At 40.7% G+C, this 16844-nt stretch overlaps 1 protein-coding gene across 2 annotated transcripts in view; it reads left to right on the forward strand.

Moving 5' to 3' along the window:
• Window positions 1-16844, forward strand: part of SHROOM4 (shroom family member 4) — a 249998-nt gene that overhangs the window by 225233 nt on the left and 7921 nt on the right. The window contains exons 6-8 of one of the 2 annotated variants that reach the window (XM_081042969.1): window positions 10428-11267; window positions 15140-15658; window positions 16165-16345. In XM_081042969.1, coding sequence (XP_080899095.1) covers window positions 10428-11267; window positions 15140-15658; window positions 16165-16345 — 1540 coding nt within the window. The remainder of the gene's footprint in view (window positions 1-10427; window positions 11268-15139; window positions 15659-16164; window positions 16346-16844) is intronic. The other variant, XM_081042970.1, reaches the window with a different exon arrangement.

A 16844-nucleotide genomic window follows, 5' to 3' on the forward strand; every position in this document is an offset into this window, starting at 1 on the left:
TTATCTATTTTGGTTTTCTATACCTATGATTGCCTCCTGTGATCTTTTCCATTTTTCCACTTTGCACAGACCTTTAGAATGTATAGGTTTTTTGGTGTGTTGTTTTTTTTTTTTTTTTTTTTATGTGCACGGCCACCGTTAATCCTCACAGCAACCCTGTGTGGTTAAGTCTTATTGTTCCCATTCAACTGAGAATGGAAAGGAGCTGAGACTCAGGAAAGGTATTATACTATTATTAACAACAACACCAAAAGGCGTAATAACTAACATTTATTAAATGTTATGTGTCAAGTACTACTATAAGCATTTCACATGAATTATTTCAATTATTATTCATCATGACCCCATGAGATAGTTACCATTTTTTGACCCATTTTTACAGATGAGGAAACTTACTCACAGATTAAATTTATTTGCCCAGAGTCAAACAGGCATCCAACTCCAAAGCCCATTATTTCTGAGGTTATATAGGAAGCACATGACAAAACTGGACTACTACCCAGGTTTTTCAATTCGCAGCCTAGGGCTGCCTCTCCTCCTTCCCTCTGTCATACCGTATCATGAGCAGAGTGTGGACTATCCAGCACACTTTTCCATTGTGCTGATTGAGTGAAAGAAAGTGGATAATTCAGAGTTGAATCTCATTTCATTAGGAAGAGTACGCTTTTCAGAAGGTTTTACCTCCTAAGAGGAAAGCAACCTTCAGATGTATGGAAGGATTTGTCAAAAGCATTACAAAGTGAATTTAAATACCTGGGTATAAATTTAATCCGGGGCACACCCAAGTTATTCAAGGAATATTATAAAACTCTAATGGGAGAAATAAAGACATGAATAAATGCATAGCTATACTCTGCTTCAGTTTGGGAAGACTGAATATAGTAATGATTACAGTACTCCCTAAATGAATATACAGATGTAATGCATTACTCATTAGAATCACTGTAGGGTACTTTATAGAACTTGTCAAATTCATAGTGAAATTTATCTGGAAGAATAAGTGGGCAAGAATACCAAAGAATACATTTATTTAAAAAGGTAATGATGGCAGACTTACCCTATCAGATTTTTAAGCCTGTCATAAAGTGACAATGATCAAAACCATATGATAGTGGGTTGAAAAAAATCAAACAGTGAAATTTAAAAAAAGAGAGATTCTAGGAACACATTCAAGCTCTTCTAAGAATATAGAGCACACTGGAAGTAACAGTGAACCACCGGGGAAAGCAATCACTCTTAAAGAAATGTTGGAAATTCTATATCAATACGGAGAATAATTAACTTAGATCAATGGTACATACAATACTCTGTAATAAATTCTAGGAAGCAGACCAGTGGAATGGCTTATTTATTTCAGCTATGGATGGAAGGTAAAGTTGTGTCTGTTAAATGGAGACTATCATCAGAGACAAGATGGATGGTTTCAAATATATGAAAGTTGGGGGAAATTCTTTGTACAACAAATGTAATAAAAAGCTAAACACAACAGAATGAGGAAATTGTCTGGAGGCAGCATCACTGATAACAGTTGACTGTCCAAAAATATAAAGAATGGGTACAGATATTGAAGGTCAGCTTTCAGATTCAACTTCATAAAAGAGCAAGGAAAATGAATGGGCAGTTTACATATGAGGAAATAAATGCAGTCAAATCACTGCATGGAAAAATACAACCTCTCTAGCGATTAAAGAAATGCAAATAAAAACAGCTTCAAGGTATCACAACCTGCTCATTAAACTATCAACAATTAATGGAAATGATAAATAGAAATTACAAAACCCTATCTTGGGAAGGCTGTGAGGAAACAGTATGTGCTTCTGGGAGTGGTATAAATTGATTAAGTTTTCCTAGAGGGAAATCTAGAAATATGTGACAAGAGTTATTATAAAACTGTTCATACTCTTTGACCCAGTACACACCCCCAAGGAAATAGCCTAAAAAGGAAAAATAATGTGTTTAAAGATGTTCATAGTAGTGCTACTTATCATTATGGAAAAGATTTACCAATTTAATATGTCATGGTAGAATAGAATATAGCCATTAACAGTGATAGGTATACAAGTATTGGGTCTTGCACGGAAATGGGTGAAAGCCTTTAACCAAAAAAGGCTAAATCCTAAATCACATGTTGAGTCTGATTGTAAACATACACAAAGAAAATTCAGAAAGGATTCTAGTAAAATGTAAATAGCTGGACTTGAATGCACATGGCACTCTCTGGATACATGTCAAATTGCTGGAATTTATAATAAAAAAGAAAATCTGAAGAGGCAACCCACAATGGTGTGATTTAAGCCTGGGAAGTTGAACATCAAGGGCTTTGGAAAAATCCCCATACCAATAAGTGTTACTTACCAGACATCCTTGATCTCACTGTTAGCTAGAATTTGGTTTGCTAGAATTCTCTATCAACCAACACTTCTCCTTATCTAAATCTGTGGGATCTTTGACATTTCTGAGGTGGGGTACCAGACCTTTGTGAGTGAGTCTCCAAATTTGTCACCACCGCTACAACATAGAACACCCCCACCAATAAACATTTTATTATCTGGCTCAGAAACATCACTTTCTTAAGACCTTTCCATTTCTCTTCACTTCCATCACCAGCACTAATTTGCAGATAGTTTGGATTTCAGTGCCATTATTCACAAAGAAGCACATTTTCTCTCTCCCTTGGTTGCTTCACATGTATACCCTGAAAACAAATGGAGACCTATCAAGCCAAGTTGGCATGGGAGTGCCAACTGGTTGACTAGTTGCCCTCCTTTGCTGGGTGACTTGCTCTACAAACCAGTATTGTGATGCCTTGCAAGTAAAATTCATACCCTTTGCACAATGAGCAGTTACTACACTTCATGGATCTTTCATAGGGTTAGAACCTCAAATGTTTAATACATATGTGCCAAAGAACTATTCTATAATAATAATTGTCATTCATAATTAGGCACACAGAATACTTTTTAAACTATCTGAGGCAGAATCATGTTCTTTATAGCTTTGGTAGTAAGTCTATTTCATTGTATTCTGGGTCTTTGTAATTCAGTACATTAATGTCTGGTACATATGAGGACTCAAATACACAAAACTTGCTCTCTCCCCCAGGACTGTCCATTGTTTAACCATGGTGGAGCACCAAATTTCCTTAAATAGTATCAGAATTCTTACAGCTTTTGAAGCTCCAGTATGCCTATTTTATTTTGTAAATCTTTATCCCAGTTGTCACATGGGTGGTATATATATAGTTAATTAAGATGCATTTTGTTTTGAGAAGTGTTTTAATGGCTTTATACCTCTTAAGATACCGTGGTGAGTTGGGAAACTGGTAGATAATGACTGATTATAGCAGTGGATCTCAAATTATGATCCTGGACCCACAGTACCACCATCATCATCTGGGAAATTGTTAAAAGTAAAAATTCCCCACTGAGTCCCAGACCTACTAAATCAGAAATTCTGAGGGTAGGACCCAGCAACCTGTGTTTTAATAAGCCATCCAGGTGATTCTAATGCAGGCTTAAGTTTCAGAACCACTGGATATTAGATAACACAGCCTTAATAATCTTGGCCAGCCTGATCCTCAGCTAAATTGTTCTTGTGGATATCAAACTTCCCAGACCCTTGGCAATGTGTTGAGTACTCCTAAAATGTCTTTTATTTAATCTCTTGAGAAGATTATGAGACCATTGGAGAGGCAGCATGTTGTGCTGGCAAAGGCATGGGCATTGGAGTCCGATGGACATTAGTTGTAACTTCTCCAGACCACTTAACTCTCTTTGTGTTGCCTCAGTTATTTAATCTCTCTGCACCTCATTTCTAACCCAAGGAAGGGAATATCCATACCAGAAGATTGTCTCAAGGGTTAAATGAGATTAAGTATGTCAGGTGTGCAGCCCTGTGCCAGACACATGATGGAATCTCAGTCAACAAGAGCAATCACTACCATCCATTATCACCATGGTTATGACACTATGTAGGGTCCAGAGGATTAATGGGAAGACCTTCTTGGAATTCCAAGTTGGGGGTCATTGGAGAGAGGGAGCTAAGCTTCACCCAGGACAGCCCCAATAAAGCAAGGACCTCTCTGATCTCTTCACAGGATATTTTGCACCAGCCTTCTAGGGGCTATAGAAGCCTCCGGGCGAGTCCTGCTACTTGCATTTGTTTTTGCCAGACTAATTGTTCCTCACTTGAAGTTCTGTGGACCTAGAGGCAAAGAAGGGTGGCAACAACAAGCTCTCTGAGCCCTTCTCCCTTCCCAGTGTACCCTCCTTATGTCTCACTTCCTGGATCTTGCAAATATTTCCTTCAGCAATAACCTGGGAGTGGCTGTTTCTCTTGGAGCAGTCTTATCTTTTGGCTTCTGAGGAAAGGGAAAGGGGAGAGGGGCTGGACCTGTGCACTCTTGCTGCTGAGATCCTGGAATGCCAAGCTATTGTGAGGAGTTTAAAAATAAAATTTCCAAACAAGAAAACTTCAAACGGCTTGAGGAGGCAGGAGGAGATTTTTCAGTCTCTACAAATATTGGTTCTCATTTTCAATTACTATTAGGCAAAAAAAAAAAAAATAGATTCTAACAAAAGTGGAAAATTCATCAGAAGATAAGGCAACCCATGCCAAGAGGAAAAGAGAAGAACAGCCCAGGACTTGGCAGGCAATTTGCTTTTGTTTTTGAGATGTAGTCTCCTTGCTTGTGTCAACAAAGCTCTTTCTCATAGTTAGCCTTCATGCCTTCCCCTTTCTTCTGCAAGGGGCTGACGTCTTCGTGGACATCTGGGGATGAATGTAGTGCACGTACCTTTTGCCCCACCTCAGGAGTCCTTGCTTCAATGGGTTTGTCCCATGTAAATGGGATTTATAGATGATGTAATACAGAATTGTACACCTGAAATTATGTAATTTCATTAACAATTGTCACCCCAATAAATTTAAAAAAAAAAGAAAAAAGAAAAAAATTAAGGCAAGTTTCAGTGTGGATACTACTGCTTCTTACTAGTTGGGAAAACGATTTATTCTTTCTAAGCCTCAGGATCCTCATCTGCAAACTGGCAATAATGGTACCTACTTCAAGGGGCTGGTGTGAAGATTAATAGAAATGCATATATGCAAGTGCCTAAAACGGTGCCTAACACATAGTAAGAAGTAGGAGAGTAGGAGAGTGTAGTTCTTTTCCCTTAATGAAAGCTCCTTGTCCTCCACTCCAGGGAAGAATCCTTACTGGGCCCCAAGTGAAGTAGATTTCTGTGCATTTAGGAAGCGTGAGCCCTTTGAAAACAGGACCTCTACTGGCCAATATCCTCAGTTTGAGCCTGACCCACTTCAGTGGAAGCCTCCCATTTACCAGTTTACTTCAGCTGTTAGTACCAGTAAGGAAGGGGCTTGTTGGTTTTGCTCCTTTTGATCTGGTTGGTCACCTTGCAGAGTGTAATATTCAATGAGAGCTTGAAATGACTTGTATATACATTGGCCCAGCTGATTCTACTGAGGGCAGTCCTTCTGTTTTCTGGAGTCCTGCCTACTTCTGCTCCCCTGATATAAGTGACTCTGCAAGCCTGAAGCTGTCCCTACACAAGTTGTGTACATGGGAGGGCAGTGCTTTCAAAATCAGAATTGATATAGAGAATAGCGATTTCCATGTTGCTTTGCCAGAGTCCAGTGCTTCCAGATAGGGCCACAGTGCTGTGAATCGGTGCACCAAATGTCCCTAGAAGGGCATGCCCTTTACTTCGAACTATTCTGGAGTTGGCTACCTGGGGGTAAATTCTGTAAGGCTGACATAGTGATTAGTACCTAAACAAAACAACTTAGAATATCTAGTACTTTTGATCATCTCACTGCTCTTAAGTCTAAACTTGTTGTGGGGACAAAGCCCCCAAAAAACAGTTTCCAGGCTCTCGGCCTCACATAGAAAGGTGCTGGCTCGGGTAGTAAATGGCCATCAACTGTGATCAGATGGCCGGCAGCTGTGGCTAGTTGGCCGTCAGCTGTAACCCGTAAGCCATTGGCCACTAATATAACGGCTGTGGCTACGCTAGCAGAAAAAAATGGGGGCTAGCAAGAAGATGGTGGCTGGCAAGCGCGGACTGTTGTTAGGCAGATTATGCAGATCCTGCTTCCTGTGTCTCCAGCCCAGCCGCCAGCGAGAATATATTGGTTTGACTTCCCATCTATGGCTCCGTGGGTGTTCCTTTTTGGCCTTACCGTGTCCTGCGTTCTTATGTGGGGAGCGGGAGCAGAGACCCCGCAGGCCACCCCGCACGACAAATGGCTCAGCGAGCAGGGTCCCCCGCACGACACTTGTCTTTTATTATCTCTCCCTTTTTAAGAGATAAGAAGAGTGAGTAAATGAGCTCAGGGTTGAAGTCCTTGGTTAGCTAGAGCTTCCTGGCCAGGCAAAGTCTTCTGGCTTCTTGGCTATTGAGCAGGTCTGAACATTAACCAGAGGGAAAAGCAGTCCAGCTCCCTTGATGGGAACAAGGAACAAGGCTGAAGTATACAGCAGGAAAGGTTGTACACTGCACAATTTGCACAACCATATGCAGTGGCCCTGAGTAAGGGACATCACTCTAACAATAAACATAGTCCTGTCACTGATTAATCACTTTCCATGTACTCACATCATTGCTATGTCCTTTTTGTATAGTTAATCCTCACAGCAGCTTTGTAAGATAGATATTTTACTAAAACTGAGGTAAATTAAATACTTTGCTCAAGGTTGTACAGCTTCTGGGTCATGGAACCAGATTTTCAAATGTTACTGGAATTTACAGCCAGGTCTTTCTGACACTGTGTTCTTTCCACTCTGCTCTGTTGACTTCCCTGTGCTCTAGCTAGGGAAAAGGAAAGAATGGTGAATTTGATGACTGTTGTGGAGCAGGGCTCTTCTCACCACAGCTGCAGGACATTGGCCCAACTGAGGCCTTTGGAAACCTTGCTGTTACTGCCTGCATTTCATAAGATTGAGATTGGAGAGAAGATGGGGAAGGGGGAAAGAGGCAGGGATAGACGGTAGGAATGTGTGTGGTGAGGAGTGGAAGACAGACCATTTAGACTAGAAACCAACCTAACTAGAACAAATAACTCTGCCCCCAAACGTCTACCCCCAAATCAGAGCACTAGCAGCCTAGCCCTTTGTTTCTATAGTGTGGTCCCTGAACCACTGTATTAGAATCCCTTGGGGCAATTGTTAAAAATGTAGATTCCTGGGCCCCACCACAGAGGTACTAAATCCCTATCTCTGGGGATGAGGCCCATGAATTTTCATTTTAAATAACCTCTCCAGGTAATTCCAATTAGGAGCCACTTTGATTAGTAATGACAGTCCCAGACCAGTGGTTTCCAACTTTTTGGATCATGTATCCTTCTCAGAAAGAATTTTTTAAGTATGTACCATCAATACATACCGGTAGTTACTGATAAATTTCTTACATATACTAATGTCCTATTGTTTGTTTTTAAATTCAAAAAATGAACGATTTTTGTGTTAGTATTCTTAGATGAGAATGGTCTTTAGTTTCCCTTTATGTATCTCCTAGTTTTGGGATCTCCTAGTTTATGTATCTCCATAGTTACTGACTATGTTCCCTATGCTGTACTTTCCTTCCCGCTGACTTACTTTAGAAATGTTGATGCTCTGTTATTTGGTACATAAAGAATCAGAGTAGTCAGATCTTTATCATGTGTGTTCATCATTAATATTGTAGTGCCCATCTTTGACTTGTTTATTGCTTTTCGCTTTTAATTCAACTTTTTAATGATATGAGTATTGTGGCCCTTTTTTTTTTTTACATTTCTTGGCATTAAATCATTTATTAAACAAACGTTTATTGAATGCCTACTGTGTGCCAGGCACTAGGTGCCAGATGAATGAGATACACAAGATCCCAGACATTGTGGAGCTTAGATTTTAGAGTCGAGCACAAAATAAACAAGTGAAAAATAGGTATGTGATATAATATCAGATGCTGAGGTATCCTCTGAGAAAGAACAAAATAAAAAAATGATAATTAAAGATAAGTCATCTCTATTTTAGATAAGGTGTTCAGGAAAGACCTCTGCCTGATAACACTTGTCATCCTTTTAGTTTCATTCACCTCCTTGTTTGTTTGTATGTTTGTTTTATGGAGGGGAAATGCCACGCGGAACAGTTTGTACACAAGGGATTGTTATAATCTAAAGGAGCTCTAGGCGGGCTAAGGCCTAAATGAGAAGAGAGCAAGGATGTGTGGATATGAATTTCTGATCCGTGTGAGTGATGAGCCAGCTAGGATGGGGACTGGAGATGAGGAGAATGAAGGATATTTTGCTTTCCATTCTATCTGAGCTTGGCTGCCATTATGTGTAATTATTATTTAAAGAAATATTCTCGGTCTTCATCATGACTATTGAATGGATATTCTGTCCGATGATTTAATTGAACTGCTGGAGTTTCCTGTCACTAGGCAGTACTTAGAATTATGCTGATTGCTCACAGGCTACAACAGGAAGACAGATCTTTTGGCTTAGCAGACTTAACCCTTTCTACTATAAGGCTCAAGAGATGTCCTCTGACTTTGGTGATTCTTTATCATACAGAAGTTAGACTTTTTATACATATTTTTATACATATTTAAATAATCCTGGACTCCTTTTCCTTGGATATTTTCTTCTGTTGCTTATGAGATGAGAATCTTATTGCTCCTCACATGTGATAGTCTTTTTAATTTTCTGATAGTTTTTTTCTTATAGGTATATTATATATATATACATATATATACATATATATATAATATACATATATATATATATATAACATATATATGAAAATTTTATACACACACACTGAACTCTTGAATCTGGAACTGATTTTGATATATAATGTGTGCTATAGCTCCAAATAACACTACTCTGCAGTTATCGCAAAAAGGTTTATTAAATGATGTTTCTTTATCTCCTTCTTATGGAAGGTCAATTATGTGTGATGTTTTGATAGATACTTTCATGTTTCTGGACTTTCCATTCTGTTCTATCAATCAGTAACACCGTGGTTTCATTATAATTTCTTTATAATATGCTTAACCCTTTACTCACCCCCCATTTCTTCTATAGCAAATACTCTTTAATATTATATCCTGCTTTGTTTTGCAAGCTAATCAAAAAAAAAATGCCATCGTTAAAAATTCCTGTTCAGAATTCTGACTGGAATTGCATTAGAAGGAGACGTTTTAAATCCAAACTAGGAGATATTAGTGAAAGGCCTGTTTGATGTTTTTTCTTACAAGTATAAGAACATGGACAGAAAGTATACATGTCAAATTCATCATATAGCTTTCATCTAGAGATGGAGCAGGGGAATGGAAGTGGGGAGTGAAACAAGAGTATTATTTCTGATTTCTTAAAAGAAAATGTGGTATTTACACGATGGAATACTACTCTGCCATAAGAAAAGATGAAATAGTGCCATTTTTGACAAAATGGATGGATCTTGAGATTATTATGCTAAGTGAAGTAACACAGAAAAAGTCAAGAACTATGTGATTTCACTGATATGTGGGATATAAGACTGAAAGCAACAAAGGAACAAGACAAATAAAGAAACAAAAGCTCATAGACACAGATAACAGTTTAGTGGTTACCAGAGTGTAAGGGGAAAAGGGGGTGGTAGATGAGGGTAAACAGTGGTGAAATATATGGTGATGGAAGAAAAACTAACTCTGGGTGGTGAACACACATGTAATATACAGATGATGCATTACAGAATTGTACACTTGAAACCTATGTAATTTTACTAACGATTGTCACCCCAATAAATTTTAATAAAAAAAATTTGAAAAATTCATGAAGCATCAGTGGCATAGTACTAAGATGTACTTATTCTGAGCAGTAGGTAGGAATATTAGTATTTATTAGTGCAATCTCTGTATGTTTGTAAATATTTGCATTTTTCATAATTAATAACAAGACAAACAAAAACCACAGACGAAGCAAGACAACCAGACTTGTAAGCCTGAGGACACAGAACAATCAATCTGAGTGCTACAAACAGACTGGGGTGGTGTGTGTATTCAGACTTCAGAGCTAGACTGTCCAGGTTAGAACCCTAGCTCTACCACTTACTAACTTTATGACCCCGAGCAAGTTACTTACCCTGCCCATTCCTCAGTTTCCCCAGCTATAAAATTAGGACAATAATCATAGCTTCCTAGGGTTATTATGAGAATTAAATGCATTAAGACATGGAAAGCACTTAAAACAGTAGGCCTGGCATTTAGTACATACTCAGTAAGTGTTACCTATCAATATTATATATTACATATTACTATTATTACATTTACTACATATAGATTAAATTATTTTGTGGCCATTTTAAATTTTACATAAATGATGTCATCCAAAATATGGACCATCTGCAACTTACTTATTTTATACAATCCTCATCTGCTCTTTTGCAGGGAAATGTCTCATTCCAACGCTGGCTTTTCATGGGCAACCCATTTCCATTCTTGCCTTGAGAACCCAGCACTGGATTTGTCAAGCTACCGAGCAATCTCGTCTCTTGATCTCCTTGGAGACTTCAAACACTCCTTAAAAAAACCAGAGGAAACTTCAGTTTATGAGGAGGGGAGCCCCGTGGCCTCCACGTCCCACCCACTGCGAAGCCGTGCCTTCTCAGAGAGCCATATCAGCTTGGAACCCCAGGGCTCCCGGGCCTGGGGGCAGCATAGGAGGGAGCTCTTTACCAAAGTTGATGAGACCCAGCCGGATCCTCTGGGAGCCAGGAAGAAGGCCTTTCCTCCACCTCGCCCTCCTCCTCCCAACTGGGAGAAGTACAGGCTCTTCCGTGCAGCCCAGCAGCAGCAACAGCAGCACAAGCAGCAACAGCAGCAGCAAGAGGAGGAGGAAGAGGAAGAGGAGGAAGAAGAAGAGGAGGAGGAGGGGGTCGAGGAGGAGGAGGATGGGGTCGAGGAGGAGGAGGAGGAGGAGGAGGGAGGAGAGGACGACGAGCTGCCACCCCAGTATTTCAGTTCAGAAAGCACTGGTCCCTGTGCTCTCAATCCTGAGGAGGTCCTGGAGCAGCCACAACTGCTGGGCTTTGGTCATCTGGAGAACTCAAGGCAGGGCACACAAAGCCTCCCAGCAGAGCAAGAGTCCTTTGCTCTCCATTCCAGCAATTTCTTGCCACCAATAAGGGGCCACTTGGGATCTCAACCTGAGAAGGCTCAGCCCCCTTGTTATTATGGTGCCGGTGGACGTTGGAGGACATCGGAGCAGGAGACCACTGATCCCTCCAAGTAAGTCCTTATGAAAGACATTAGGTCCCTGAAGAGACAGGGAGCATGAGTTTGAATTCCACCTCCACTATTTACCAGTTGCATGACCTTGGACTGTTTAGTTAAACTGTTCCCAGCCTCAGTTTTCTTACCTGGAAAAATGGGCATGATGATGACTTTTCCACCTGGTTGTTGTGAATATGAAGATAATCTATGTAAAGGACATAGCCCCATCCTTAGCACATAGTAGGTACTCAGTAAATTGTAGTTGTTGATATTCTTATCCCTAAATATCACTATCAAAATATTACATTCATTATTTCCCAGTTTGTCTTTAAGGTATGCTTCAGTTTCTGGCCCCTAAGCCAGAGACATTAAACCCTTGTTGCCTGTACTAGGCCTTTCCCAGAAGCCTAGTTCAGGAACTTTTCTGCCTTTTCTTCTGCTTGCTCTCCAGAACAAGAGGCCAGTTTGCAATTTGTCCTGCTTCTGCTCTAGGACCTGCTGGGGCTTCTAAACTAGTCCCATCACGCCAGCATCAAAGGTGTTCCTGGGGATGGGTGCTTTCTGTCCTGATCATTCCTTATAACAGTTAAGAACATTCTTTTCCTGTTCCACTTTCTCTATCACCCCACCCTTGTTTCCCCATCTCTTTGCATTTCGTTCAGTGGTAGTTGACAGGGTCAGCTGCCTGGGCAGGGAAGCCAAAGCAGGAGTGTAGTCTGGCCACAGGTGTCTGTTCCCTTCACTGTGCAAATGCTCATCTGCATGCCCTTCAGTGTATGGTTGTCCTCTTTGCTCCAAAGCAAAAGGGTTTGGCTTTTAGCTCTGCCAGTTCTACCACAGAGAGCTCAGCCTACTCTCTGCTCGGAGTGGGGGTAGGGAGGGCAGGTGTCTATCCTCTAATCGCTTTCTTTAAATCCCTTTATATAAGGAACCTGCCTGAGACTTGTTATCGTGTCTTTTACTGACAGGCAAATCCATTACTTGGTTATCTGGAGCTAGTTGAGGTTTTTCAGCCTGAGTGCCACAAGCACAGCACTTACAGGGCCTGGCTTCCAGACACTGTGAGAATCTCTTATCAGATCCCCCCAAGTGGCTGCTTGTCAAGCTGTCCATCTAGCTGGGGAGCATTCTTGTTGTAATTAGAAAATATTTTGTGGAAAGTGTCTGTGATTGTCACCTATCACAGCAAGGAGAAGGAAAGGTAACCTGGCACATAATAAGCACTTAATATTCAGAAGAATAAATAAATGAATGAATGAACATTTATTACATATTTGCTATGTGCCAGACACTGCTAATCATTTTACATCCATTATTTCATTTAATCCTCCCAATAGTCCTATATGCCATTATTATTCCCATTTGACAGATGAGGAAACTAAAGCAGAACAAGAATAAGGCACTAAGTCAGAATTGCAAAGCAAAGAATCAAAGCCAGATCTGTCTGACTCCCAAGCCCATGCCTATTTCGCTGTCCTATGAGCGATCTTGTCCTTACTGTAGGCCAGGCCTTTATGAGGCCCTCCTGTCTCTTGTAGGGTAATGTGTACCAGTGGTAGTAGTTACAAGCCCCAGGCTTACTTCTGTCATTCTCCTAGTCCTTCTTGTTTTATGTGCCTCCATTCACCTTGGCACCTTGGCCCGAGAGAACGAAATTGCTATTACTAGAGATCTTGTAACTTGTTCCAGAGATTTTTTTTTTTTTAAATGACTGTGGGATGTGAGAAGAAACATTTGCTTACATACAGTCTTGGTTTATGGCTGCAAAACAATCAATTATAGATGCTTCTTTGAATGATGGAGACTTAAGAAACAGCATCATTCCCAACATAGCTAATATTTTTTGCCTGCTTACCATGTGCCAAGCATTGTTCTAAGCACTTTCGTGTATCAATTGATTTCATCCTTGTAACAAACCTATGAAATAGATACCATTAGTCTCCTACATATTTTAGATGAGAAAAGTGAGGCACAGGGAGATAAAGTAACTTGCAGAAGATCACAGGTAGCCAGAACCCAAGTAGTCTGGCTCACTGTTCCCACTATATCATCCCAGGATCTCTGGGCTCCTCAAGAAGATCCTATTCAAGATCCTCGGAGAGCACAGGGTTCTAACCAGAACGAAGTGGCTTTAAGATTTTGTAAGGGAGAATAGTGTTAGGGGCAAGAAGATGTGTAATATTTTGAATCTAAAATGCGAAAAAAAAAAGTCCTAATTTCAGCCAAGTTAACCCATGTTATCTCTGTAACCTACATACTATTCATACAAATGCTGGGGTACATTTAGAAGCAGGTTAGTGGAATTATTGAGTGTTGATTAAGTCTAATAACACTGGTTCAGGTACAGGTATAGTTTGCTTTATGGACTCTATGCATTTCCTCTCAGTGCTCTATAGAAGGAATCTGATTTTTGCTTCAGTGTTCATTATCAAATTCAGATTATGTTCTCAGAGATCTGTAACCTCTGCCCTATTAATGGAGATAATGAGTAAAGGAATCTTAGAACATAGTGCCTAATATGATCCACTATAATATGGTACAGGGCTATGTCTGCTGGGGAACTGAGTCTCTCTCCAATTAGCACACCCTTTTTTTTAATTAAATTTATTGGGGTGACAATTGTTAGTAAATTTACATAGATTTCAGGTGTACAATTCTGTATTACATCATCTATAAATCCCACTGTGTGTTCACCACCCAGAGTCAGTTCTCCTTCCATCACATATATTTGATGCCCCTTACCCTCATCTCCCACCCGCCCACCCCCTTACCCTCTGGTAACCACTAAACTATTGTCTGTGTCTATGAGTTTTTCTTTCTCATTTGTTTGTCTTGTTCTTTTGTTGTTTTGGGTTTATATACCACATATCAGTGAAATCAGAGGGTTCTCTGCTTTTTCTGTCTGACTTATTTCACTTAGCATTATACTCTCACGATCCATCCATGTTGTCACAAATAGCACACCCTTTTAAAATTTATTTTTATTTTTTCCAGTTTTATTGAGACATAATCGACATATAGCCACATCTTGCTTTTTTTTTTTAATTCTGTACTTTCAGCACTTTCTGACTCAGAACTCTTACATATGCTTTAAATGTATTTTAGGTAGGAATTCCCTATCCCATACATTCATATTTCCTCCAGAATGTTCTCTTTGCTAGCATAGATATAGTCCAGTCAGAAAATTCCTTACATGCAGGATTTTATGTAAAGTCAAGCTGTCCCTTTGGGGGTAGCATAGTGGCTAAAAACACAGATTCTGGAGTCAGGTCACCTAGGTCTATATGACGGGCCTGCAATTTACTGTCTGGTGACTTTGGGGAACTCCCTTTACTTCTCAATGCCTCATGTTCCTTACTGTAAAATGGTTGTCATGAGCATTAAATTTTATACCTGTATCTACACTCTCACCCACACCCATGCATTTTAGGACAGCTTCTGGGACATAGTAAAACACTGTGTGATGTTAGCTAGTCGTGTTCCTTTATCAGTGTTATTAGCTTAAAAACCTACATGTGAAATGGATAACTGGGATGATGAATATTGGCATGCCCAAGTTTCTTTTGTGTGATGAATGAGCAGACAGCATACCGTGAATCAGTAAATAGCTGGGGAGCATTTTAACCATTATTTTTTACCTTTATCTAAGAGCTGCAAATAGCTGCAAAAATGACTAATGAGTTTCTCCTGTTTTTCCTTTGAAACAGCTAGAGGTTAGTGAAGGGGCAGTGACACAGACAGGTGGAAAGTGGGGGTGGCTGGTAGGCAATAAGAATATAGTGGGGGTGGGCCTCCCTCTTGCATAAATCATAGGTAGAATTATTTGTCCTTGCGTCCCTGAAACCTGATATTGAAGCGTTTCTTTTTTATTTCCTCCCTCACACCAGACCAGAAGCCCTGATGGCAGAAGAGTCCAAACCTAAGCCAGCATGGAGCCAGAGCTACTTCTTTCCTGAGGAGCAGTTCTCTTTCATGGGCTGGGGCTCCGAGAAGCAGCATCTCAGCCCCACGGGCTTCAGTGAACCCAAGACAACAGGGTCTGCTGCTACACTTGTCAAGCCCCTGGGTGCCACTGGTTCCATTTTTTCCCCATTTCATCCTGCAACTATGGAGGAGACTGGGGCCACTGGGGATATGCCAGAAGTGGAGAGATGCTATCCCTTGTCAGACCGAAGGCCTGCCCCACAGCAGGCAGTCTCAGAAGAGCTCATAAGAGATGTGGTGGGCCGTGACAAGTCCCTGGCAGGGGTGCTAACCCCAGCCTCCAACATGATGACCACTGCTGAGGTCATGGGTGACCTCTTTGCTGTGGGAGATCTGCAGTGGAGGGGCCATTTCAAGCAGGAGTGGTACCACCAGGAAAGAAGAAATTATCAGAGTGTCCAGGAAAGCCTCAGGGTGCCTTTGTAAGCAAGCAGACTAGATAGAGCTGGGGTGGGTGGTGGTAGGGGATGGGTAGGAGGGAAACCAACAGGCTTGGAGGACAAATAGTTAAGTTCTCAGGTACATCTCTACCACATAGCCCCTCCCTTGGGATCCATATACTGGGGCCATGAACCAAAGGGAATCATTGATGATAAGAAGCCTAGAACTTTAGGGGCCTGTCAGTTTTTCTGGATATTAGTGGGGTGTCCATGACCAAACTAAATGATCTCTAAAGAAGGCCCTGTACCTTCAGAAGTCAGGGGCAAGAAAATAGCCTTCTCAGTTCTTAAAATTGGCCATTATTTGGCTTCTAATAGCCTTCATGTGGCCTGTTTACATTTGAACAGTGCTTCTTGGTCCATTATTTCCTTATTTTACAGCTCCTTGGTGAAGCAAGGTCCTATTTCATAAACGGGGAAACAGAAGAGCAGAAAGGTCAGCAGCCTCTCAAAAGAGGTGCTCAAATGGTCATTCTTTGTTCCCACAGACAAGAATTTCAGCACTTCTCGCCTCCTCAGGGGGCCCCAGGGATCCCTACCTCTTATTCAGCTTATTACAATATTTCTGTGGCCAAGGCAGAGCTGTTGAACAAATTGAAAGACCAACCTGAGATGGCAGAAGTTGGCCTAGGAGAGGAGGAAGTTGACCATGAACTGGCTCAGAAAAAGGTGAAAATTTTTGTGTGCCTTAGAAATTTTCAGCATTTAGCTTCAGTGTGTCTAGAGGGCGATCTGTCTTCTATGCTCTCCAGAACATCTTGGTTCATTCCTGTATTTTCAGTGTGGAAATCAAATAGCCTCCCTGGGTTTCTCACAAATGAAATTTCAGTCTTTTTTTTCCATCTGGTCAATAATAGTGATAGTAGGAGTAATCATAATCATCACTGCAGTGTCTCTCTAAAGCTTAAAACTCTACAAGGTAGACATTACTATCCCCTTTTCACCAGTTGAGAGAACTAAGTTGCCCAGGGTTACAAACTAAGTGGTAGATCCAGGACATGAAGTCAAAACTGTCTGACTTTCTATTGGGCTGTCCCTCTAAAATAAGCCAGACTTGTTAAGTAACTCACTGCCCAAGGCACATCAGACTTTTGCCAGTCAGCTGTAATCAACGGCAGTCACTGACTGTATTCTCTGTGTAACTTTCTGGGAGACAGTACAGACTAAG

This window comes from Rhinolophus hipposideros (genome assembly GCF_964194185.1).
Source record: "Rhinolophus hipposideros genome assembly, chromosome: X".
NCBI lineage: Eukaryota > Metazoa > Chordata > Mammalia > Chiroptera > Rhinolophidae > Rhinolophus > Rhinolophus hipposideros.